Raw genomic sequence first — 26,413 nt, forward strand, 5'->3', positions numbered from 1 at the left:
TTGGCAACTCTACTAACTAACCTTATGAATAAAATAAAGTTCACTATCAGTAACATCATAGCAACCGAACAGCTGTATAAAAACTCCAAGCTGGCTAGAACGCAGTATGAGTTATTGCAACTGACAGTAAAAAGTCAGCACAACGAAAATAAACTCCACCTAAACTTAGTTTATATCTGACCCAGATAGACTGCAGGTCATAACTTCTTACCTGAAGTTCAGTTCACCTGACACTCGGACTGGCGGCTGCTTCGGGTCTCTCCTCCTGCCTCCCCTTCCCTCATCCACCTGTTGCCTCTGTGGAAGCCCCGTCATAGCCACCACCAAACAACGGAGTTATTTCTACACATCGACCTGCATCTGGCCAATCCACCACCTCTCATTGTTCATGCCATTAAAAAAAAATAAAAAATAAGTCAAATAAGCCCGATGGCCAGTCCAGCTATGTTAACCTGCAACCAAATCTACAGCTCCATACAGCAATGTTACGACTTAGATTACATCTTATAACTCATAACTCGTATGTTAGCTGCCCTCTGTAGCATACTGTCTGAAATATTCCACAGCTGCAATAATTCTTTAAGTGTTATTTTTTTTCCTTGGTATTCTAATTTCACCGAAGTTTACTAAACTCAACAAACTTAATATTACTTACCGGGACATTTATTCTGTCCTCATTTTCTTTCACCGAAAAATTGTTTCCTGCAGTGACGTCTTTCGTGCTTGGCTCTCCTACCTTTGCTAACGTGATGCACATAGCGCAGAAGCCGATGCTGCATTCACCTACACTCGGATATCTGAGCGTCACCGTGAAAACATAATCGGACATTTGATATTTGATTGAATTTTATTGTTTTGCCTTTGGGGTGGCACCTGGGGTGGCCAGTCTGGTTGGGGGGGTGGCCTGTGCCCCCCCAGGCCACCCCGCTGGACACGCCATTGCCCGTAGCGCTGCTTCGCCTCTTTCACCGCCCTCCGCACGTTATACGGCTTTGTACGGGTCCATGACCCCCGTCATGAGTCCCGTGTTGTAGGCAGCGGTGCGGGATCTCAGAGCGTCGCGGATGGTTTTATCCACCCACGGCTTCTGGTTGGGAAACGTTGTGATAGTCTTTGTCTCCACGGTATCATCCGCTAGTTTCCCGATGAATCCCACAACCGCTTCCGTAAACACGTTGACGTCATCGTCGGAGCTGTTTCTGAACATGCCCCAGTCTGCGTCATCGAGTGCGTCCTGTAACGCGAGAAGGGTCTGGCTGCAGCCACTGTGGAGCTCCACAGTAACCGGATACACGTGACCTCCACACTAACCGGAAACACGTGACCTCCACACTAACCGGAAACACGTGACCTACACAGTAGCCGGAAACACGTGACCTCCACAGTAGCCGTAAACACGCATGGAAACCGTGGAAGTTTTGCAAGTTGATCGCAAAGGTTGGTTAAGTCTTTCTTAAATAAGTTTGCCGTTAGTGATTTCATAATTCTAGGAATCGTCTAGTTTTCTTACAATGATCATGTTGCCACTTTTTTTGCGTTACAACAACATTCCTCCTTATTTTAATGTTTTTTCATCGTGCTCCATGGCAGAGAAACGCACAGATATGCTTTTTCCTGGGCCTGGTTTCAGTAAGAGAGCTGGATTAACTTCTTCTGTGGGCGAGAAGAAGCAAAAACCACATTTTGCATTAGAGTATGATTTATTGTTGGCGTCAGAGATGCGAAATAATGAATACTTCAATACTGTACTTAAGTAGAATTTCCTGGTATCTTTACTTTACTGCTGTACTTTTTTGTGCCTACTGTATACTTCTTTATACTTCTACTTCTCACATTTTAGCACGCGTATCTGTACGTCATTTTGTTATGCTGTTTTTTTGAGGTCGTGTTCCTAAGGCCTGTAGTTACAGTTGGTGCTATTAGCAATAAACATTTCACACCCATCATGATCATCATCTGTTAACTTGTGAATGTAACTGTTTTTTTTAAAAAAAAAAAGGAATCTTGCAGTGAAGATCATTCCCGGGCAGTGGTCAGAAAAAAAGAGCTGTGACTTGAAGGTATGTGCTAGTTTAAGTGTATGGTGAATAATATGAATTACACTAGTCTTCTTTTAAGGGATTTTATTAAAGAGCCTTTATTTTCAATGTAATACAGGGTTTTCCAAGCCAAGACTATGGAGTTGACTGTGGGATCTTCATGCTGATGGTAATTTGTCTCTTCTCTTCTTGAGATTCATACAGAAGCTAATTTAAGCTTCTAAAGAAAAATGACATTTTTATTTTTTCTTACAAATAGTCTGCTCTGTACGTGGCACTGGATGCTTCATTTGACTATACTATAGTAAGTATTCTATTTACTTTCACAGCAATGGAGTCTTGAATCTTTTGAAAGTTGTTAAATATGTTTCATATTAATATTTTACAGTCAGACATGCCCTACTTGCGTAAATGGTGGTGCTTGCTGTTGATGGAGAACTTTGATCTCAGGAGGTATTTATACTTTGACTTCTGTTCTATGTTGTGTCAAAGTTTACACACCTTAACAATATCAACATTTTCTGTTAAGCTCTGGCAAGCTATTTGCACACTGGAGAGAGGAAGCCAAAGCTGTGCTTGAAGGACAACACGTGCCCATTTTCAGAGTGAAAAAGCGCAAGTTACAGGAAGTCAGTCAGGTCAGTAATCACTTTAAACAGTAGTGTAATTACATGTTTAGTGACATTTGAATAACTGTTAAAAAACTGTTCTGCAGCAGAGAAATAACTATGTTTTTATCCCCATTTGCCTGACACAGGAGCCAGCAGTTGTTGCAGATCTGCGTCCTGCTGTGCAGTGGGTTGTCCAAAATAAGGCACTTTTCCGTGGACACGTAACAATGCCCAAATATGTGTCCTTAAATCAAGGAGACCAGCAGAGGGTCTTAAGAGACATGTCAGAGGAAGAAGACACTGGAGCAAGGGACTTGTTCCTCTTTGTTTTTCAGTTTGCAGAGGACATGGAGCTCTTTTTGAATGCATGTGCTGATGAGCAGGGGCTAAGGGTCAGTGCTATGTTTGACATGTGATGGACAAATGAAGGCACTGGCTGTGTTTGTTTGTTTGTTTGTTTAATATGTTGTTGTTGTTGTTGTTTTTGCGTAGTACAAAATTCCTATTAAACTTATTTCAAAATGTTGTTCACTTGATTCTGTGTCCATACTTATAATAAAGGATTACAGTGTAACAGCATTAAATGTAAAAGCATTTTTTTTAAACTTGTAATTTCAAAATAAAAAGCTTATTGTTGATATTAACAGTAAATAATTGTAAACAATAATATTTTCATACATTTTAAAAATTAACACTCTGGGCTCTATCCTGGCCATTTGTGGACACTTCACTTATTCTTTTTTTTGACTACTGCACTGCAGTGGAATGACACGGGTTTGATCTTAAGGATCTAATAGTTGTGTGTGTTGTGCATGACATTGCCACACAAATATCTATTTGCAAGATAGAGTAGAATAAATTATGACGCATGAAATATTACATAGGCTGCAGTGAATTTCTGTTGATACAGACTATTGAGCTTTGAGTTTCCCAGTCAAACTTAGCTTTGAAGCACCTGCTAACAACACTTTTACTCTTTTACATTTCATAACAAGACACCATAGCCAAAATATTAACAAAATATATATTATTAAAAAATTCAAAGCTGCAGCACATACAGCAACAAACATCGTTAGTAAATGTGTCCTGGAGTTTATGCAGGTGCAGAAAGTGCTGCTGCTGTAAGTCAGCCTAACAGCTTCCAGATCACTTATTTTTCTGGAAAGATGGTAGGAAGGGCATCACTGCTCATTTCTACAGAATCACAGATCTTGGAATGCAATCCCTTTGTACCATGAAACCACTTCGCAGTACTAGGAGTCCACTAAAACCTATAACGAGAGTGATCCTGGAAGAAATGGGGCACACACTAGTGACCTCAACAATTGCAAGACAGCCTTTTCCCCGATGCTCAGATGGGGAAAAAAAGGAAGTTTCATGAAAACATTAGGACTTTATCACCGTTTTATCTGAAAAGTTAATGGTAATATATAACCTAACTGGCTATAAAGAGTAAAAAATTTAGATACAATTTTGATTTTGATGAAAAGGACTGGTGCTATTTTAAAGAGTCACGTCGGTAAAAGTAGATAAATGTTTTAAGAAATCTACATTTTATAGCATTTTGTGAACATACACAAAAAGTGGCCATTTTTGGCAACAAACAAGCTGAAAGAGTTTTATATTTTTGGTTCTCCTTGAACAAAAATAATAGTGAATAATAATCAATGTTGATATTAATCAATTAGATGTCCCAGACTCTACTATTAATAATACAGCAGCCCCTCGTTTATCGCTGGTGTTACGTTCTAAAAATAACCCGCGGTAGGTGAAATCCATAGCCAAATTTATTTTTTACAATTATTACAGATGTTAAGACTGTAAAACCACTCACTACATGCTTTATACACTTTTCTCAGACAGGCATGAACATTTTCACACTTTTCTCTTTTGTTTAAACACTGTTAGAGTTCAAACCTTCGTAGAAACACAAGTCCAGTATTATGGAATGAAAACAAAAGGTGCATTTGAGGGTGCAAAACGTTTCGTCGGCATTGTTGTGTTTGTTTGGGAGAAAACTTCCAAACATACAGTACAGCACTTCAGAGTTACACTGCTAGCGATCGAAGATTTATGTAAATTCGACAAGCTAAACGCATTCTGTACTGTACAGCAGGAGTCCCCAACCTTTTTGCACCACAGACCACTTTAATGTCAGACAATATTTTCAGGGAACGACCTTTAAGGTGTCGCGGAGAAATACAACAAAAGAATTAAAAAAAGAAACTGTGGTATTTTGTAAATATAATGATAAACGTGACTTGAGCTGTGCGCCAACAACAATGATAGCCAACGCTATGGTAACGCGTAAATAGTTCTTTCAAAATAAGACACACAACTACAACCATACATTTCACACCGGAGGATCAACTCTCGCGGAACGGTACCAAAAGACTCACGGACCTGGACCGGTCCGTGGGCCTATTAGGGACCGCTCCTGTACAGGAGACACTGGACTAGATTGATTGACAATGGTCTACAGCAATCAGAACGCACAACGCGATGTACTGTAAAAAAAATAAATAAATCAGCGAAACAGCAAGTGTCACTTTTGGCCACGAACAATTTAGGGGATGGTGAATTTTTTTGAACAAACCCAGAGTGTTAAAACCCCCCACTTAAAACCATTTTTATTTCTCAGCAGCATCAATAGTGACAAAAACGCAATTTAGTTTTCGCTGTCAAAGTAGATTTAACCGAAGTTACGTGTTTACGGCTAGTGTGGAGGTCACGTGTTTCCGGTTAATGTGGAGGTCACGTGTTTCCGGTTAGTGTGGAGGTCACGTGTTTCCGGTTAGTGTGGAGGTCACGTGTTTCCGGTTACTGTGGAGCTCCACAGTGGCTGCAGCCAGGTGCTCTTGGGTAACGCGGCCACCGATTGATCCGTCCAGCGCGCGACCTTCCTCTGAACCGGAACTTCCTGTTTCAGCCTTTGTTTGTATTTTGGCATGAGGAAGATGGCGGCGTGATCAGATTTGCCAAACGGGGGGCGGGATTGTGCCTTGTAGCCGTCCTTGACCGTAGTGTAGCAGTGGTCCAGTGTCCTTTCACCCCTGGTGGGGCAGGTGATGTGTTGATAAAAGTTCGGCGCTGCGCGTTTGAGGTTGGCGCTATTAAAGTCCCCCGTCACAATAAGCGCAGCGTCCCGGTGTTGTGTCTGGTGCTGTGTGAGTGCCTCATGCAGCTCGCATAAGGCGGTGACCGTGTCCGCTTGTGGTGGAATATAAACGGCACTTACAATGACCGATGTAAATTCCCGAGGTAGATAAAAAGGACGACACATGATGGACATTAGTTCCAGATTTGGTGTGCAGGAGCGTGTGAGAGGAACAACGTTCGCACTGTTGCACCAGATGTTGTTCACCATTAAACACACGCCGCCTCCCCTTGACTTCCCCGAGTCCCGTGTCCTGTCCATGCGGTGAACCGAGAAGAACTCGGCCGGCTGGATGGCGTGGTCCGGCACCGCTGGGTTCAGCCATGTCTCGGTGAAGCAGAGGAGATTGCAGTCCCGAATGTCTCTCTGGAACTTTATCCTGGCCCTGAGGTCGTCAAGCTTGTTCTCCAGTGACTGGACGTTGGCGAGCAGGATGCTAGGCAGAGGTGTGCGGTGTGCACGAGCTCTCAGCCTGTTCCTGACGCCGGCTCGCTTCCCTCTAGGCCGCCGCCGCTTCCCTTTGTTCTCCCTCGAGATCTCACTCGGCCAGCTCGGATCCGGAGTTAAAAACTTCGAATTGTGAGTACATTGTATACCAATAGAAACAAGAGTGTCACTGTCATACCTAATGTACCCAATGGTGATGATTTTGCCGATTTAGAAACGCTGAAAACTAACTTAAAAAACAAAGACAAAGAAAAAGTGGTCGGAGCAGTCGTGACGGCAGCCGACCTCACCGGCGCCATCTTATTCAAAAGATCATTCTATATATTCAAGTTTCATTCTATATATTCAAGTTTCATTCTATATATTCAAAAGATCATTCTATATATTCAAGTTTCATTCTATATATTCAAGTTTCATTCTATATATTCAAAAGATCATTCTATATATTCAAGTTTCATTCTATATATTCAAGTTTCATTCTATATATTCAAAAGATCATTCTATATATTCAAGTTTCATTCTATATATTCAGAAGATCATTCTATATATTCAAAAGATCATTCTATATATTCAAGTTTCATTCTATATATTCAAGTTTCATTCTATATATTCAAAAGATCATTCTATATATTCAAGTTTCATTCTATATATTCAAGTTTCATTCTATATATTCAAAAGATCATTCTATATATTCAAGTTTCATTCTATATATTCAGAAGATCATTCTATATATTCAAAAGATCATTCTATATATTCAAGTTTCATACTATATATTCAGACTTTGGTTGGAAAATATATATATATATATAATATTTTCCTAAAGGGCATTCCATAACACACACACACACACACACACACACACACACACACACACATATACATACATATATACATACCTGCCACTTGGTTTTTTTTGTCCTACATTTGTCCAGTTACCTCAAATGCTTTAAGGAGAAACTGCACACCGTGCTGAGATATACCAAGTATATCTTGAGAATCACCTTGTTAGTGATATAATTGGAATTTTTTCATAGATTCAACTAAAAAAAAATGTAAATAGTCTCTGTGTTTCTGTGGCAAACGGTTTCTAACAAAATGTCTAAAAGGTACAATTTAAAATTTGTTCTTTGCAAAGTTGTCTGTTATGTGTAGACATACCGCTGGTTCATCCCTTTAGTTAGAGTTATATGTTAGTGTTAAGTTGCTTAACAAACAAAAAACAATGTCTGAAAATAGTCACGTACAAGGACTGGATGGAAAATGAATGAATGAGAAAACAACCAGTGTCCAAAGATTTTCAGAAAACCTGAAGAACTCAAGGCCACTTAAAAAATACAAGTTAGATGGAAATGAACTATAAAGAAAAGCGGGGCTCCTCAAGACTTTTGCAGTCTGTGATAGTGATAGATGTAGCGGTTCTGAATGACAAGAAGGAGGAACACGAGAAGGTTGAGAAATACTAGAAACCTCAGAAAAGAGTGTATGTATGTATGTACAGCAATAAAATATAATATTTATAATTTTATCCCAGTTTTGATCTTTTGACCCTCAAAGAGCATATCTATCACGTTTAAAACATTAAACCTCTTGAGTGCTGGATCAACAAACAAAAAGAGAGTTAGAAGTTTTCCAGTTCTCCTTATGTATTTAATTTACTGCTCTATTCTGCCATCTGCTGGCCTGTTCGCACCGATGCAGACCTTTAGAAAATAAGCCACGACACAAATACCAGCTTCATTTGAGGAGTAGATATTTACGTTTATTTATGACATTTTATTCCACATTAATTCAAAGGACAGACTGTCAGTATAGAAGTGTGATGTTTTGTGCTTACCCATGTAGAATCCACATGATATTAAGTCTTAAAGAGTTTTATCTAAACCATAATGAGCGAAAAGGTAAAGGTGCCTGTCAAAAAACAAACAAAAAGAAAAAAAACATGAACCCTGTTTAAACTTTAACACTAAAACACTAAAAGTCTCAGAACGAGCTTTGTCTCTCTGCTAATGTGTCACCCATTATACAAACATGATCGCAGTGCATAGATAATAATTACAACTCTGCGGTCACAGCAGCTTTCAGTCTAATAGTATAATTATGCATGCCTGGCTTTACCACTTCTTGATTTTCATGGAGTGCCAGTAAATAAAGAAGAACAATGGTACTGACTGTGTTGTGGTTAACCTGCCGTTCCCACACTGGTGCAGACGTGCACGCAGCTATTGAATTGAGAAGGGGAAGGAAAGTGCTTCTTTGTTTGGAGAGATACCGCTGCAGCCTAGCTCTGCTCTGCCTAAAAACATACTGCAACACCTTCACAATCGAACCTCCATCTCCCTCTCCCTGCCTTTGTATGTCTTTCACACTCTTCCATCCAAAAACACAGGCAACACAACAATAACATCCACCGTTAACTACAATTGCACAACGATAAATACATGATAAAACATTTTGATCTGATAGAAGATTTCTGAACATCCTAAAATGGGAGCAAAATATCTACAAAACTGGTATCACATTAAGAAAAAGGTTTGCATCATAAAACTGAAACACTTTGTTCAGTTTAGTATATAATAAATATTTTTTCTTTCTTTCATTTACACAGGTAAGCTGTTGCTTACACTGTCACTGTGGAGTGATTTTGTTCTGTAGAACAGAACAGAAAAGATTGTGGTGGAGCGCTTTTAGCTATTTGAGAAAGAACAGAGAGTAGTGGAATAAATATTTAAATTGTTGCAAATTTTCAGGATTACTGAAGCTAGAAGAATTCACAATATAAAGGGAACATTAAAAATGCACACAGATTAATCTGTAACGAGTAAAAGAAGAACAATTATTTAAGTATTATTGTGTCATTAGCACCATATTAGTATCTCACAATTCTCATGAATAACAATCTAAATATACAAATGTATGGAACAAAGCATAACAGCATATATGCACAAGTATAAAACAAGAACAAATGCTATATATGGATATAACTGACTAGTTGATAAAGAACGCAAGAAAACAATGTAAAAGACTACAGGCAGAATATAGACTAAGAAATATTGATAATAATAATGATGATACCTGGCAGATGACTATATAGAGAAGGTGCTGTGTTTTGGCTTAATGGACAGTCTGGAGAACTTACTTCTAACACTGGCGTTTGCAGTACTCTGCAGTGATTTAACCTCCTAGGACCTGGCGTCCACATTTGTAGACATCACATTTTGGGTTATTTAGACCAAAATACTCCATTTTGCTCTACAAGGGCCTGATATCCACTTATGAGTACATTACACTGCTACTGGTCTATCGAAATTTTAAACGAATATGTGGCTCTCATTTTTCTTAGAAACAAAAAAATCAGGTAAAAAGAAAAAATCTGGTAATTCTTTGTTTTTACGTTCATCGGGTCCCAATCAGCCCAAATATCAAAGAGAAATTAAAAATGCATGCCGTGGAAGAGTTTGGGTTTTAGGAAGTTAATGAAGTGTGCAGTCATATGTGGAATAACAGAATTTTTACAATTCTAACCAGCTGGAAAATTAACACAAGGTGTGACCGCCTTTGCCTAACAGAGTTCAACACAGCTTGAACTCTCTTAGTGAGCTTTCTTCTGATTTCTTTAAGTAGCCTTCAGGAACTGTTCTCCAGGCTTCTTGAAGGATATTCAAAGCTCTTCTTTGGATGTTGGCTGCCTTTTGTTCTATTCTCTGTCAGGATGATCCCACACTGCATTAATAATATTGGGATCTGGACTCTGAGGAGGCCAATCCGTGAATGAGACTTTACTGCAATGGCAGCGTATTTGGGATCATTGTCATTTTGAAATATGAAGCTGTTGCTAAACAGAGGCTTTCCAGATTATGTTGCATTCCCAAACCATGACAGAGCTTCCACCTTGTTTTACAGACCTTATTTTGTAGATGGATCAGCTGAAAGGTCAGATCCATCTCTCAGGCCCCGTGTCAGCGCTTTTCTTCAAATGCAAAAACAAATGTTACAGCGCGGACACAAGTTTTGTTTTTTCACATTTTTTAAGGATACATGATGATGAGATATGGCAAGTGTTTAGCTAATGGCTCTTTGAGAATCACCTTATTGACACACAGAAAATATTTTAAGCCTGTCAACCTGTGTTGCATCTAGAATTCCTCGCAGATTCACAGCAAACTGCTGGTAACAAAGTGCCTAAAGATACATTTTAAAATTGGTTCTTTGCTAAGGTTTTTTCAGTTAGGTGTAAAAACCTTAAAAGAAAGTCTGACTCCTTGGAAAAAATATGCAGAGAAATGAGAGTTAGCTGAAGAGATTCGCACAGTGCTGTAGGTACATCTATTGTTTAAACTGTTTATGGTTCAGCATGATAACATGCCAGCATCATTTGCATGTATTTAAGCATAACAATAGACAGTTTTGATCTTATGATCAGACGATTTAAAAAAACATCAAGAGACCAACAAAAGTGTTCCACATTGTTCTCTGGGGGATGTGTTCAGCAATTTTAGTCCAGACCATCTACTACTGCAGTTATTAGCAACCCTGGAGAGGGCAATCACGGAAATAGTGGACGAATCAGACTAGGGTAAAATGAGAGTAACACAATAGCCACCATGGTTTCAAAAAGCAGCCCATGCTACTTCCCTGTTGTTAGTGAGTGCAGTAACTGACCTCTTTAGTGATAAAGAAAGACCAAATACCAGTGTTGATATAATAATACAGGCTATACCACTAATGAAAAAGCCAGACGAGCAACTTAATGGAGCAAGCTCCTCATCCCACACAGTCCCACACAGTGCCACAACCAGCACACAGCTGTCAGGCCTTGGCTGCACCCCGACAGGTTGTGGTCTTTAATTTATGGAGTTTCACCCTGAATGGAAGCAGGGAAAGACAAAGTGGGAGCGGGGACAAGGTTTGTGGTTCTTTGTTTTTATCAGCCTGCTGCACAGGCAGGAAACACACATGTACCACGCACTCACACTGACATTTGCATGCTTGTTCTCTCACACACACACACACACACACACACACACACACACACACACACACACACTTAACTGTAATAAGGTAGTGTTTTTTTATTGGGGGAAAACTGTGTTAAAGAGTAAAAACATCTTAGAATTAAAATGCAAATCACATCATCTGAGTGAAGCTAACATAACCCTAACATAAGTTATAATCTCTGCAGGTCCACATCTTTGTTTCCATGACGTTTCCAGCTGTGCACTCAGGCCTGACTGCCTGCAAACTTTAACTGAGCTGAAAGGGGAACTTCAGGAACTAGTCAGTTGATATTTAAAACTCCACGCCTGTGAAAAAGAACTTCTCAAAAAGCCAATGTTTATTTGAACAGGGGGGTTAGCTCTGTGGTGCGGAAAAAAGAAGAAAGAAAAAGACTCAGGCTTACTTCGACAGTGATCGCATTATTAACCATTAACCTTTATAACCCCGTTTATCTGAAGCTGCATTAAAAGCATTCTGCTCGATTGAAAATTTATATGCTTGTGGCTTTTTTATTTGGCTTCAACTCCACACAGAGTCCTTGTACACCTGAATATGAAGCTTGTTTTCTTCTATTAATAAGTACATAACTGTAAACCGTGCCAGCTGTTTCTCTTTAATGATCATGTTTATTGTACAGAAAAAATAATGACTGTTTTTAGTGCTTTTCTTTCTGATTTTAACTTAATTTTTTTTTTTGTTTAATGCATCGGAAATTCTAGGATTGCACTTTTTGTGCGGCGTAGCGATAGAATTTCAGATTAAAGTTGCATTAGTAAACTTTGAATTGGCTAAATAAATGATCGAAAAATGACGCTACAGTGGATGTAAAAGTTACAGTGGAAGATAAGTTAAAATCCACTTTTTGGTTCTTTTAGTGTTCTGTGAATTTATTGTAATATCTTCTAACTTTTTAGGAAGATTCTAATTTATTTATCTGCAGAAGACGAAAGCCACAATGGAAAATTTCCTGCAGCTCCACTGACTCATATTTCATTTTTCCAAAAAGTGAATAACTGGACAGCCCAGATTATAGATATGTTAGTGACATCTCGCCCAGTATGCAAATTCTTAGGTAAGGCTGAGAATTGGTGTTATCCCTGGTTGGAGCACGCAATAAAAGAGGTTTTTGTTCTTGGTAGATTGTAATCTGCGTGATTAGAGAGAGAGAGAGAAAGTGATGCTTAGAAGTCTATCTGGTCTGTGCTTCCAAAAAAGAAGAAGTGCGGTACATTAAAACATTTAAATTGACCGGCCTCTCTTTCTATTATGTGGCTGAACGGCAAACGGGTATTGGAGGTCTCCTACATATATATACACCTGTCCAAAGTGTGCACCTGCACTAGTGTAGCAGCGCTCACCGGTAGGGACAGAAATGGCCTCAAGTGAGGGAAACACATACAAATTGGTGAGTTAGAATAAATGCTAATTACAAATGTTTCGATTTTTAAATAAATATTAAATGCATTTCATGCTTTATTATTATTTTACCTCTTTATATTATTTTGTATAAAATGAGGCGGATTTGTATTTCAGACATCTTTGGACAGTGACATCAATCAGCACTTTCAGGATGCAATCGATGTGATTCAGCAGCATTCGAACAATTCATACTACGATTCAGGTGAACTTTACGGATCTGTTAGATTGATTGAATTGTTTTTATTTGGGGAGGGGTTCTTTGTGCTGAGGTAAAAAACACAATTTGAGTCTTTATTCTTAAAGTTTTACATGATTTTTGATGTACTAAAGTTGAAATTGTCTTTTCAGATTATTCATATTACGAGAATCTGGGAAGTCACCACCAATCACTGCAGTGTCAGATCTCCTGTTGCCTCGTCACACACCAGTCTGAAGTCCCAACTCCTGTTTATGACTGGAATGACATGGCTGTAAGTGTAAAGCATTGATAAGTTTGAGAACAGAGATTATAGAAATCTGGATATTTATATGAAATGTGTTTTTTACAGCAGCAGTCTTGGCCTCAGGTCATACCCGATGTTGCGTTGAGTCACTCAGTGCAAAATGAATCCCCACATTTTTACTCCATCTTACCACCACAAAGGAATGGCAAAGGTGATCAGTGTTTTAAAAACACCTGAAAATTAGTTGTTGTTACACTTTTTTGTGCAATCAAAACTGAAACGACGGTGTTGTCCGTCTCCTCAGGTCGGAAGAAGCTCAGACTTTATGAATACCTGCACGAGGCTCTGAATGACCCCAACATGGGCGACTCAATCCAGTGGACGGACAGCGGCAGCGGCACCTTCCACTTCATCTCCAAAAACAAGGAGAAGCTGGCTGAGTGCTGGGGCCAGCGTAAGGGCAACCGCAAGACTATGACCTATCAGAAAATGGCAAGAGCTCTGAGAAACTACAGCCGTACTGGGGAGATCATCAAAGTACGCCGCAAACTCACCTACCAGTTTAACCCAGACATCCTGCACAGGCTCGGCTCTGCACATGTGCCCATGCACCTGCCCCGTCACCCTCCACAGGAGGAGGCCCACACCCAGCAGCACAATCCGTCCGAGCAGAGCTACTGCGGCTCTGCGGCAGCAGACTGGCACAGCTGGTACGCTCACTATCAGCCGCACGAAGATTACGACCTGGCCGCAAGCGTCACCTCACACACCAAACTCTGAGGTGGCGGAGAGCTCTCAGGATGTCAAAGTTTTCAAAGACTCAAATATTTTCATTACATGCTGGATCCTGGTTGTAAAATGTATTAATTTACAAAAAACCTATAAAAATGTTTTTTTGTTTTCTTTTCTTTTGTTTTTGTTTTTTTTTTTATTTCAATACCTTTACTGAACAACATACACATTTTCTGGCAGTTGCAACCAGTACTGTGTGGATTATTTAGCATACTGTTTGCTTACCAGATTGACTTCAAGGCAGCAGCAACAAAAGTTAAGAGTAAAATTAACCTCACAGAACCAAATCAAAGTGGTTTTCCTTAGAGGTTTTCTTTCTGGATCCCTATTTATTCAAAGCATGTCATTATTTGAGAATTTGGGACAGAAAAAGTAACAGACTTTGTAAATTGATTCTGTATGCTGTGATTTAGAAGTGTTTGTGTACATTATTTAAGTTGCTTTTAGTAGTATATGAAAGAGATTTCACTGTATATTACTTGTAAATAAGACTTTAATATTCTCATTTTGTAATTTATAACAAAATAAATTTAAACTGTATTGCTTTAGCAACACTTTAGTTGGATGATACAGGCACATACTTTTAAAGAAGGGGTAAAGTTAAAATGACGGATGATCCAAAGCCATCAGTTAAAATCAAGGATGTCACTAAAATTTTAATTTGTATACTTGTATTTCTTTTATTGCTAATATTAAAATTTTTTTTTTAGCAATTAGTGAACTGAAATTCATGATTACAAATCTGATAGCGTTTGTAGTGCCTCTTTTACTCTTCCTTTCTTTTCTTTTTTTTTAAACCTATGTGGATCTCGTGCATTTAGCATATTGTTTTACTTTAATATGCTCCAGTTTTCCTTTTGGATTGTTTTTATGTCACTGTAAGCATTCAACAACACTGTTGTAAACATTTTTACATGTCCAAATAAATCAGAGTAAATTAAATCAAATTCAGTTCAATTAATGTTGACAGGAACCAGTAGCTGGTTAATGTTTCTTTAAAAAGAAAGATTGACTGAAGGTCTGTATAGAGCCTGAAGTAAATAAGTAAAACTTTTTTTTTTTTTTTACAGACAAAGTCACAGAATAAAACATGAAAATATAAAATCTTTTTTTTTTAAATTCTAATATAGCAAAAAATGAAAACCTGGAATTTAGTTACATTTTTTCAAACTATATTTTAATTTGATTAGTTTACAGCCTTCATAATTACCATCATATCACCACTATATTATTCAAGATTTACCACCAAACATGTTTGATATACTAATTAAAAAAAAGGTAATAATGTTTAAAATTCTAATGATCATTTTTATGTACATGTAAATAGTAAGTGGAAAATATATTTCATGGTTGCACTAATCTTTATCCATAAATACTAAGATATAATAATTTAAAATGTAAGAATTAAATCATTTTCTCAGTATTGTTCAGTTTTGCTGATATGAAAATATCATCTTTCAATGATTCAACATCTCTCCCAAAAAAAATAAAAACTCAAAATAAAGCTACACGCTGCTATTATCGTACAAAAATATATTTTTTAAAAACATGTTGAAAGATTTGGCACCGTCTCCAATGCAGTGAAATATTACAACAGGCACACAAAATATGAAATTAAGACACATCCTGTGAGGAAAAATGTGTCAGCAAGTGTGTGTTTTCCTGAATCGAGAGCATTGTGTGTAGAAGCTGCCTCCAGGCCAGGTCTTATCTGGTTCAGCGGGGAGGATGTGGTCAGTGCTGGGAGGCTTTGTTGATGGGTTGACTGGTGCTTGTGTCGGGGGCTTTGTGGGATGGTGGTCATTGTTCCTGCGAGCCCAGGGTAGAAAACGTTTGGTTTTATGTATGCAGAAAGCCCGCTCCCGTGGGGGGTATAATAAGAGTCCCCGAACTTGAGTGTCTCAGTGTCAGTTGTGTGTAATTCTCCCATTCTGCAAGGACGGTACAGCATTCGACTCAACCTTATCAGTGATGGTAAAGAGAACTTCCAACATCTTTTCAATTCTGACATATTCAAGGCTGGTTTTATATTATTTACATCTATCAGAGTTTTTTCCAGGAGACTCAGTCTGATTTGGAGGTTATATTAGAGTTCCTCGAGGAGTATCACAGACAAAACAATGCAGAAAATGGTAAGTGGAAACTGGAAATCTATTAATTATTCACTGATTTTATTTGACTACAGCTTCTAAGTAATTTTCTGCTTTTTCTGACAGACAAGGTGCATTGGACGGCTATGGAGGAAAGAAATGTACCTGCAGACGAAACATGCAAGCATTGCTGGGCATACTATGAGCCACCTGTATGCATCAATAATTTGTATTTTAGCACTAGTTTTCTCTCACATATTTGAAGGCTGGTAAGCACTCTGCAATTGGAAATTCTGTTGATTCTCTTTTCTTCTCTTCATCTTTTTTCCCTAATTGAAGAACATCAAACCTACACTCCAGCCTTTCCTTGCACAAGATGCTCCAGCAGGACTCGGCCAAAACACAACAGCAACACTGTCTGAGCGTGGGCCAATGCCAAGCTTCACGACAACAAGAAAATCAACCAAACACCCAGCCGCAGCAAGGGGGAGTGGTGAGTTCTGCTTTTTTTGGTCACTGGATACTGTTATTGTCTCTGTTGCTATCAGTATGAGGGAAATAATACCAAGAGAGCAAATAAGAGACCTTCCCTTTACCGTAAAAAACAATGGAGCCGTGCATCGCTTACCACAATAGCTGTTTTTACATATCTATCAGATAATCACACTGTTTACAGCTTTAGCCTCTCCACTAAATGGCATCCCATCACTGAAGAGATTTTCTGGGAATATGTGACAATTGAGGAAACGATTAACTGTAATCTGTAGTAACTGTTTTGGCACAGCTGCCATGATTTTCGATAAGTCTTTCTTTAAATCCACCTTCATCATACAGGCTACTTACTGTTTGCATAATGGCTGCAGGTAAAAGGGTGCGACTCTTTCACTTCCTTTTTGAGATGCTGGAGAATCCAAACATGGCCCACTGTTTGTCCTGGGTGCCAGCTGCCGCCGGTGTTTTCCGCTTTTCCTCCAGGAATAAGGATCAGGTGGCTGCACTGTGGGGACAGAGAAAAGGCAACAAGAGACTCATGACCTACCAGAAGATGTCCAGGGCGCTAAGAAACTACGCCCGGTCTGGAGAGATCTTCAAGGTGAAGAAGAAGCTCACCTATCAGTTTAGCCGAGACACCCTGATGTTGCTGCAGAAATGTCATCGAGATTTGTAATGTAGGCTCGGTTTTCTGTAGCTCACATCATGTCAAGTGAACTGTGCTTTTTTTTCTGTTTATCTCAACTTGCATTTCCTACATTTTTCCATTTTTACTCAGACTATTGATGGCTTGTGGTGTAAATATCAAAAGAATAAAGAAATATTTTACTGTTTCTATCATTATGGAGTTTGACTTTTAAACTTTTTTATTAGTAAATGTCCCAATCATGTCCCAATTATTCTGGTTTATGGAGGTAAGAACGGTGCGAGTGTTGAAACAAAGATGCGCTTATTAATGTTTTTAATTCAACTTGCCAGAGACTTTATCAGGGCTGAGACAAAATGTATACATACATATGAAGTTTTGGCTTTTTACTTTCTGCCGGACCACCTCCATTTTTAAATTTTTTTTGAAAACTTTTACATAAACATGGAAGTTTTACGATCCATGTGCCACATACAGAGCTGAAATCACTCACCATTCACCTAATTACACATTTGAAGCTTACATTTTATAAAGAACAGGTCCACATAATATTTGCATGTTTCTGATGCGGCTTCAGGAAATATTAAATGAATCAGCTGAAAGACTGGATATCTCTTTCAGGTCCTGTATCAGGGTTTTTCTGGATTTTTTTCCTATTTCTTAAAGAAATAACTTTGAGATAATTTTCACCTGCTACATAGCATGCTGAGACATGCCAAGTTTTTGGCTGAAAGCTCTTTGGGAATCACCTTTTTTGCTTGTCAAACTGTGTTATCTTAAGCATTTTTTGTAGGTTGAACTAAAGAAATGGACACAAATTATGTGTTTTTGCAATGCACGTGCAACTGTGAGTCACAAAGTTCATAAAGACAGAACTTAAAATTGACCCATTGTTAATTTTCTGTTATGTGTACACCCAATACTGGTTCATCCCTTGAGTTAGGTGGCTTTTATGGCCTTTTTTAGTAGCCTTAAGTAGCTTAAATGGTAAATGGTAAATGGCCTGCATTTGTATAGCGCTTTTCTAGTCCATAGGACCCCAAAGCGCTTTACACTACATTCAGTCATTCACCCATTCACACACACATTAAGTAGCCACTTGCAGAGTAATTTTTGTTCCTCAGGTACAAGGACTGGACTAAAAATGAGTGAAAAACGTTCAGAAAGCCTGGAGAAATGATACTTAAGACCACTTAAAAAACACAAGAAAGTCTGGCTGCTTGGAAGCAAAATACAAAGAAAGGAGGGGTGTCTTGAAACTTTTGCAGAGTACGGTATTTAATAAAAATGTGGTGAGAACCTTTTATAAGTTTTCACACTTGAGATTTTAAACTATGCGATGTGGTGAAAAAGCCACACAGAGGTGGGCTATTTGATGTTTATTTTTTATGTTATTTATTCAGCATGTTAATGGCCCGCTTTGCAAGACAGCTATATATTTCATAACTCGACATTATACTTGATGCCCAGCTACAGCATTGATTTAGCATGGAAAACACACTGTTATCCTAACTGTCTGTAATCTAACGATGCAATTGAGCATCACAGTTTCAAGCCCGGAGCATATGCATACAGGTGCAGTTAATTAACTCTGCTTAGGTTTCATGTGAATCCCCAGTCCTCAATATCTGTATACGATCTAGAATACAAAATAACCAACAGAGGGAGAGAAATGTGAATTAAGTTCCGTTCGTTGACCACTGAAGTCCTGAAATTTCAAATCCACATGGGTAAGGTCTTTACACGGGCCGATAGTTTGTAATTATTCCTTACTAAATATAATTTCTTCTGCAAGCATGTTTGCATATGTCCTAAAAATGCATCTCTCCAAAATACACTTTTGGTTGTGAGTATTTTACAGGAAAAACTGTAGTTTTCAGTCACACGTTCTCTTGGAAACAGAGTTGCTTTTGTCTCTCTCAATGGACAGAAATGTGAATTTGCACTTGTTTTTTTCCTCATGTGATGGATTTGATGGCTGCTAGAAGCCAGAGGGTGTCAGTGTAGTCCTTTTCAACGCCTCCAGCTTCCATTAAACTTCATTTGTGTGACGTGACCTCACGGCTTAGCCTCCTCTGTGATGTGAAGTCTCGCCCCTCACAGGCAACTCCAAATGGTTTTGTTCTCTTTGTAGCCCACATGATACTTCCCTAAGCCCAGTATTTACTGCTGGAGCCCACTTGCAGTTATAAATGGGCTAACTGAACTATGGTTGTCTGTTACCAAGAAAGGCCACAAACTGAACTATGAAAACAGGCGTTTAAGGCAGGAGTGTATGATAAATTGAATGCTTCCTAATCACAGGATGATGATTTCCTTTGGTTTGCAGAATGGGTCTAATTTTGTTGCTGCTCATTTAAAAAGAGCTTTGCTATAAGCTGTGACTGTCTCTGTTTCTTCATAATGCTTTAAGCTGCATTCCTGCTCCACAGCCCCAAAATAGAGCTCAGCCTTGCCTTGACTGTGCAGCTGGGCCATCCACTTCCATATGAGAGAGGTCCCCAACATGCTCATGATATTTGTCAGTAGCAGGAGAGTGACACTGTACAAGTGAAGACGCTTCAGTGTGTTGGCGCTCGTAAATCCATCAGCTTTCAGCCTTGTTGTTTAGTCTTCACGACCTTATTAAAGATTACGTTTGATTTATCACTTGAGTTTGACGTGCTAAAAAGATTAATTAGGACCAAAGCAACCCTTTCAGTTACATAAATCTCAATGAAACCCTCTTTTCATGTCAGATACACATGTCAAATGTCAAGGTTTATGACAGCTTTCTAAGTATAGGCCGTATAACCAGTGCCCAGGCATCTCCCCACTATTTATTTGCCAGGTCGGAAAGCCTGCTGTTCTTGGACAGCATTCCCCTTGGATTAAGCTGATATCTGGCACCTGGCATTGAGCCCCTGCTTGTCAACTCTAAGTTTGTTCTTTTTTTTGAATAACGAATCCATACATTCTCTGAATATGTCGTATATCATGTGAGCATAACCCAGGATTGTCGGAGAGTATTACATCAGCCTCGGGCCTGTTAACAATGACGACACCTTTTCCTTTTATATCCCACCTCCTGTTTTGCCAGTGATCTACCGTGGAAGCAATCTTAGTAGTAATGATATTACAAAGTAAGATAAAGGCTACAGCAAATAATTTCAAAAAGACTAACTAGTCAATATAAGGTTGGTATTTTGGAAAATTTGTCCAAAATCTGGAATTTCCATAATTCCATGTGTAGCTGAATGTACTGTACAGCACCACAGCAACATATTTATTTGATCACAATGTATGTGTGTGGTCTATTTTTAGGTCAATCCCACATACATCATGCTGCAGCTTTAAATACAAGTTAGTAAACAATATCTGACACTGAAAATAGTCTCCACTATATACAAAGTTTAAGCCTTTGTAAGCACAGCTTACTAAAAAAACAAAACTTAAACAATCCATCTGTGTGTTTAAATGCTCAAACAATGATTCATTATAATATTACGACTCTAAAACATCACCCAAAATATGCTGTAAACACTGATGCAAACTTTGAGAATGAGTCAAGTTAAAAGTGTTGTGAATTTAACATCCTGATGCACTTGTAATTCATGGCCTCGCACTGGGTATGGGACAATAATGTTACAGTAGGTGTAGGATGGAGCTGCATTGTCAACTACAGAGAGGAGGAGCATGCCACATCTCTATATAAGGCCTAAAAGCCTGTCCCTCCTTGATCTGTTATCGGTCCCCCTCTTCTCCCCACTGACTTTTCCAAACCGTATCCCTGTGCCCTCTTCATCTCCCATCACTCTGCTGCAAAGGGGTCTCTGAGGGTTTTTATTCGCTATTGTCCTACTCACCATCAGCACCTATCTGTCCCTCCTGGACTGAGGAGGCTCCCACGCCTCATACAAGAATCCTACCTGCATCTTTTGACTCCTTGGTAGCTTCTTTGGGACGCAGATCAAGATGCCAGAGCCCACAAAGAAAGGTAGGAGTTTTAACAGTATGTTGCCAGCATGCAGCTGGGGTCCAACCACCTGTTACAGTTTATGTTTTAATTGTTTTAAAAGGTACAAATGCTGAGAATTTGCAACAGTTTAAGGTTTACAATGTGGTTCTGCTTTTTTTTTTTTTTTTTTTTTTTTTTGATTGAGGGCAGCACAGTTTGTTGTTACTGGCTGTGAGGAGCTCCATCACTCTATGGCTTGCCTGCCAGCTTGTTCATAGGAATCCTCAAAGTGACTTTGAAAGTGGTATTGTATTACTGATGCGTGCGTGTTTCTACCATCCTTGGTACAAGAGAAGATTTGAGGCGTACAAACAGATAGTATTATTGCAAAGCTTGGCATACTGGATCGGTTTAGATTGATTTGACTGGAGAAAGACAAGATGGTAAAGCACAGGAGAGGAATGTTGATGAGTGCTCAGGAAAAAAACTACCCCTGAGGGATGATGCAAGCTGGATGGAAAGTGTGAGGGTTGAACCGTGTAAGGATAAATAACATCTTGATTGTAGATATCTTCTAATTGAGTTTTTGTTCAACTGCAGCTTCACCATCCCCTGTCGTGCCCTCATGTTGGATCTTTCTTTCACACTGGAGTGTCACTCATCTCTACCATCATGTCCATCAACATTCCCTTTTAATCCACTTGTGTCTGTCATTACCTTATGGTATTACTCCCACTCTACCGATTAGCTCAGTTCTCCGGGCAGCATCTGTTGTTGACCCAGACATGCCCATGTAGAGGAAATCAAACGCTTTGTTCAGCTTTTGGATGGCTTCCGAATTACACATAATAGAACTTTCAAAATCTATGATTCTCTAGAAGAGGATTGGTGTGTCCATACCAGCTCTTGGACTGCTGTGCATTGTTTGCACATCTCTTTGTACACAAATACATCTCTGTATTTGATTTACCTTCCATTAAAATATGTTTTAGGTGTTTGAAAGGACTGAGGGTTGCCGCACATCAAGCAAGCTTTGCCTTTTAGATCGTAAAGCATTATAAATACTGGATTAAAGCATTAACTTGACAATCTGCAAGCTACAAAACCCTAACAGTACCTTACAGTACCAATTTAGCTCCCTTTCTATTTGCGTCGTTTGCAGTTAAGAGAGAGTGATGTGCGAAGTGATGTGACAATCAATACCTGTTCTTACAGAGTTCATCTGGTGCCATGACCATCCATGATCCCTCGGGAATCAAGGCTGTGGTGAATTAAAGGCAGCAGATTCCTGTCTGCTACAAACACTACCCATAAATAGCTGCACAGCCCCAAGCAGCAGATAAATAAGGGCGGAAAAGTATTGTTCTTTAAATGAGTCTGAACAGCTGAAGAGGAGGAGGGTAGGGGCTGTTGTTTTAGACACCCGGCTCTCAAGCCTTTAAAATGTCCCAACCAGAGATTACGGAGTGGTTGAGTTGTCCCTGGATCTCTGGGGAGCAGGATTCTTGTCCCTGGAATAGTTCAGAATGAGCACACTTTTAATCCCCATCCCTTGTTCACTGCCATCTCCTTTCACTGCCCCTCCTCCACGCCAAAACAGACACCTCCCTGCCACCCTGTGCTCAGGATGGATCACTCAGAGGTCAGGCAGCTCCCTATTAAATCTCCAAATCTGTGCCCAGCGATCCTCATGAACTGTGACAAAATTTCAGAGGTAGTAAAGGCCATGTCTTTACCTCGTAATATTTATTGTCACTAAGGTCCAACACTCCCCTGGGCTTTATCCTCAAACACTTTGTGTTACTGAATACCACCTAGCAAATCAAGCCCATGATGAAATACACAGGGGAAACCTGTCAGCAACTAACTGCCACTCAAGTGCTGATTCCTAAAGGGTCCTTCAGTGTAGTTGTTATCAAAGCAGTAAATGGAAAAACTAAATCACCAGAAAGGGTCTGGTTGTATTAGCTTTAGCTTGAATGTCTTATCAGAGCAATAGGGGTCTATATTAGGAAAAATGAAGCCTCTGGCCATTTAGCTTACATACACATATGAGCCCTTCTGTCTGCACGCCAGCAGCGGCGACAGCTGAAAATACCTGCAGCTCCGTCAGCTGCGCTGAGAGTCCTCAGAGGTAAAACAAAACCTTTCTCCACTCTCATTATCTCTACGGTGATGAGACAGAGCAAGGCTCGCTCTTGGGTACATGATGTGACCCTGCAGGATTCTGGCGCACGGGCCAGCAACACATTGTTTTGGAGTGAGACAGAACTGTGGCTAATTTTGACAAGGAACGCTAAGAGGGAATCATTACAAATGGAGAGATATCAGAAGCTAAGTGGCAACGGAAGAAAATGTATATATGTCAGTAGACATACTGCACAAGGAATTAGGGTTACAGTTTTCACTGATGGGCTTCAAACAGGTGGCAGTGACAAGATGGACAATACACGGAGGAAGGAAAGTTTTTTCTACAGGGATACAGACATTTCAACAATATTCCACCCTTGGGATTCCCATGTGTTCACCCACTGACATTTAATGTCATGAATATGAAGTACTAAATTCACTTTTTTAAAATATACATTTTTATGGCTGTAATAAGAGGTTTAAACACTCTCCACATCTCACATTTTTCTTGAATCCAAGGTGTTTTAGTGCCAAAAACCCCTCTAATAAACTTTAATAATTATTATTAATTATTTGGGGCATTAAGTATCTGACAAAGATTTCTGCAGGAGTAAATTTCAATGTACTTTGCTGCAAAAATGTAAATTTTGTAAACCTATAATGTTAAAAAGCATACACAAATTTATGGATACATAACAGTAGTGGACCAGGTCCTATACAAGACTATGAAATGTTGGGCATTATGTACCCTAACTGTCAACTTCATCCAAGCGCCGACGATATTTTTAACTCTACAGCATAACTGATGACATGACATTTCGAGCTACAGATATGACAATATGCTGCACTTAAATGTGCTTTGTTTTGCTAACTTCTGTCTGTTTTTAGCATGCATTGCCTTCATTCAGATGCTACTGGCTAGCATTAGACTGTATAAAAGATAGCTTTAACCAGGATGGCATCACTCATATGTTTTGGACTTAGCATTTTACATTTTTGAGGTTAGCATTTTGGCAGTAGCCATGTTCTTGGATGAAAGTGCGGAGTGCTAATTTATTAGGTACCTATAAACTATGTGGGTGCAACGCTTGGAGTGATATTAGCTAATTAGTGCTCAGAAACAGACTAATAAAATACTCACCAAAACTGAAGCTCAAACTTCATAGATGGTCTGTTGTTCACAGCCTACCACAATCTCAATCAGATAATCCAGGTAAATGCTCCAAGAGGCTCCAACATCACACAAGCACTGATTAGGTCCATTTAAATGCTGGAAGTAGTGCATGAGGCCTTGCAGACTATGACCACACCCATTACTCAATTTTCAATGTGGTTGTGTTATAAAATTAAATTCACCCCTCTCAGACCTGTTTTAAAGGAGGACTTTATCCACAAAAGCCAAAAATATTTTAGTACCAGTCTTTAAAATGCATTTTAATGCTGTAAAGTTGAACATTTTGACATAGGAGTGTATTGGGACTGCCTCCCATATGGATCCTGCCTCTCGTGGATCCTAGAGGAAGTTTTTGTTACTTCTACACAGAGATGGGCAGTAACGCGTTACTTGTAACGCGTTACTGTAATCTGATTACTTTTTTCAAGTAACGAGTAAAGTAAGGGATTACTATTGCAAAATCGGTAATTAGATTACCGTTACTTTCCCGTAGGAACGCTGCGTTACTGCGTTACTAAAACCATGATTTTTTTTGCGAGAATGTCTCATGACAGTGACGTAAGCAAGTGCGACGTTGGTGACAGCAGCTGTGTGCAGATCAACAATGGATAATATATCGAGTGCGGGAGAGAGTATGAGCGTGCAGCGTTTAAAGTGTGGAAGTACTGACCTTACTTTGAGTTTGATTCCATAAAAAGTGACAAAAACATTAGCGTCCATCGTGCGTGGGAAGAAAACTTATTTTTACAGCGAAAAAAACCCCTAAACTTCCGAGCAAGCACCGAGTAGCTACGACGTGATGGGAAACTCACAGAGACACTCGCGCGGATTCTTCAACTGACCGCAGCACACCTGCACCAGGGTAACCCTCCGCCTACCCTGCTCCTGCTTTACAGGTGAAAATAGAGCAAAAGGACCGCTGAGTCTTTGACTTTATTTATTTTCTGCTGTGTTTTACTTGCATCTGTTTGAAAGAGTGAGTGAAAACACAAAAAATATTTTATTTTATGTGCTGGAATGTGTAGAAAATAGGTTTAAATGTTAAACTAATTTATTCAAGTCAGAAAATGTTGCATATAATTAAATGTTTTGCTTGATGCATAAAGTTAAAAGATTAAAACTGATAAAACAAGTTAAAAAAAGAGACTTTTCCATTTGATTACATTTTGTATGATGGATTATGTAGAAAAAGTAGAATTGGGCTGAAAGATCTATCACTTTATCACCTCTTCAGGTTGTAAATCGTGTTTTTAAAAAGTAACTAAGTAACTAAGTAACTAAGTAATTAATTACTTTTGAAAATAAGTAATCAGTAAAGTAACGGGATTACTTTTTGGGGGGAGTAATCAGTAATTAGTTACTGATTACTTTTTTCAAGTAACTTGACCAACACTGCTTCTACACTTACTTACTTTGCACTGGTTTTGTGTTTAAGCTTTGGAGTTGCCCTTGCTGCTATTTGCAGACAGCAGCCCTCAGTCCCCGGTGATAAGACCACCTGTCAAAAATGATAAATGATATAAATGATAGCCTGTGACCCTGAAAGTACCTGCAGAAGAGGGCAGCAGGGGTTAGCCTACAGAGTAAGAAGTCGCCATGCTACTGCTCTGTTTATGTTTTCATAAATAGTGATGATCGATGTGAGCAGAAGGCAGTTGAGACAAAAGGTGTGTGTAATTGGAAGAGAGAGGATTACCAAGTCTTTGTTCAAATGTCTACATTATATCTTTTTTTCCTCACAATAGCCTCTATTTGTGGAAACAGTTTTGTGGAGGTGCAATTTGGCTACAGTGCTGTGAAAAAGTATTTGTCTCTTTTGTGATTTCTAAGATTTTTGGACACTGTTTTTTTCTCACACTTACGTTGCAGATAATCAAACAAATTACAATATTATGTATTATTATTGCAATTACAAAATAAAATATTTTAAATTCTTCTTTTAAAGGATATTCAAACCAAACGGGCATTTGTATTCGTGATCACTTGAAGTGTCTTTCACATCACTGGAAGAATTTTGGCCCACTCGTCTTCCAGATTTGTT

General features: G+C 39.1%; 4 protein-coding genes across 5 annotated transcripts in view; all 4 read left to right on the top strand.

Moving 5' to 3' along the window:
- Positions 1 to 1,863: 1,863 nt before the first annotated feature.
- Positions 1,864 to 3,176, top strand: LOC146689554 (structural maintenance of chromosomes protein 5-like). Its single transcript, XM_085437407.1, has 6 exons — positions 1,864 to 2,060; positions 2,158 to 2,208; positions 2,299 to 2,343; positions 2,428 to 2,492; positions 2,569 to 2,677; positions 2,797 to 3,176. Exons 2-6 carry the CDS (start codon positions 2,200 to 2,202, stop codon positions 3,064 to 3,066), a joined length of 498 nt encoding a protein of 165 aa, XP_085293533.1. The 5' UTR covers positions 1,864 to 2,060; positions 2,158 to 2,199; the 3' UTR covers positions 3,067 to 3,176.
- Positions 3,177 to 12,532: 9,356 nt separating this feature from the next.
- On the top strand, positions 12,533 to 14,601 carry spic (Spi-C transcription factor (Spi-1/PU.1 related)). Of its 2 annotated transcripts, none has more exons than XM_085436629.1 (5): positions 12,533 to 12,654; positions 12,783 to 12,870; positions 13,017 to 13,138; positions 13,217 to 13,322; positions 13,416 to 14,601. In XM_085436629.1, exons 1-5 carry the CDS (start codon positions 12,622 to 12,624, stop codon positions 13,889 to 13,891), a joined length of 825 nt encoding a protein of 274 aa, XP_085292755.1. In that variant the 5' UTR covers positions 12,533 to 12,621; the 3' UTR covers positions 13,892 to 14,601. The 2 variants fall into 2 exon arrangements, with proteins under 2 accessions (XP_085292755.1, XP_085292756.1); XM_085436630.1 differs by having other exon boundaries at positions 13,220 to 13,322.
- A 1,030-nt stretch (positions 14,602 to 15,631) lies between these two features.
- On the top strand, positions 15,632 to 17,161 carry spi2 (Spi-2 proto-oncogene). Its single transcript, XM_085436176.1, has 5 exons — positions 15,632 to 15,725; positions 15,922 to 16,035; positions 16,120 to 16,205; positions 16,333 to 16,490; positions 16,828 to 17,161. Exons 1-5 carry the CDS (start codon positions 15,632 to 15,634, stop codon positions 17,159 to 17,161), a joined length of 786 nt encoding a protein of 261 aa, XP_085292302.1.
- Positions 17,162 to 20,864: 3,703 nt separating this feature from the next.
- Positions 20,865 to 26,413, top strand: part of mybpc1 (myosin binding protein C1) — a 36,889-nt gene continuing 31,340 nt past the window's right edge. Inside the window, exon 1 of the mRNA XM_085436280.1 lies at positions 20,865 to 21,107. Coding sequence (XP_085292406.1) covers positions 21,086 to 21,107 — 22 coding nt within the window. The 5' untranslated portion in view covers positions 20,865 to 21,085. The remainder of the gene's footprint in view (positions 21,108 to 26,413) is intronic.

The sequence above is a fragment of the Copadichromis virginalis genome, linkage group LG17 (genome assembly GCF_057382275.1).
Source record: "Copadichromis virginalis isolate Kocher_CV1m ecotype Utaka linkage group LG17, C_Virginalis_male_GT1.1, whole genome shotgun sequence".
NCBI classification, from domain to species: domain Eukaryota; kingdom Metazoa; phylum Chordata; class Actinopteri; order Cichliformes; family Cichlidae; genus Copadichromis; species Copadichromis virginalis.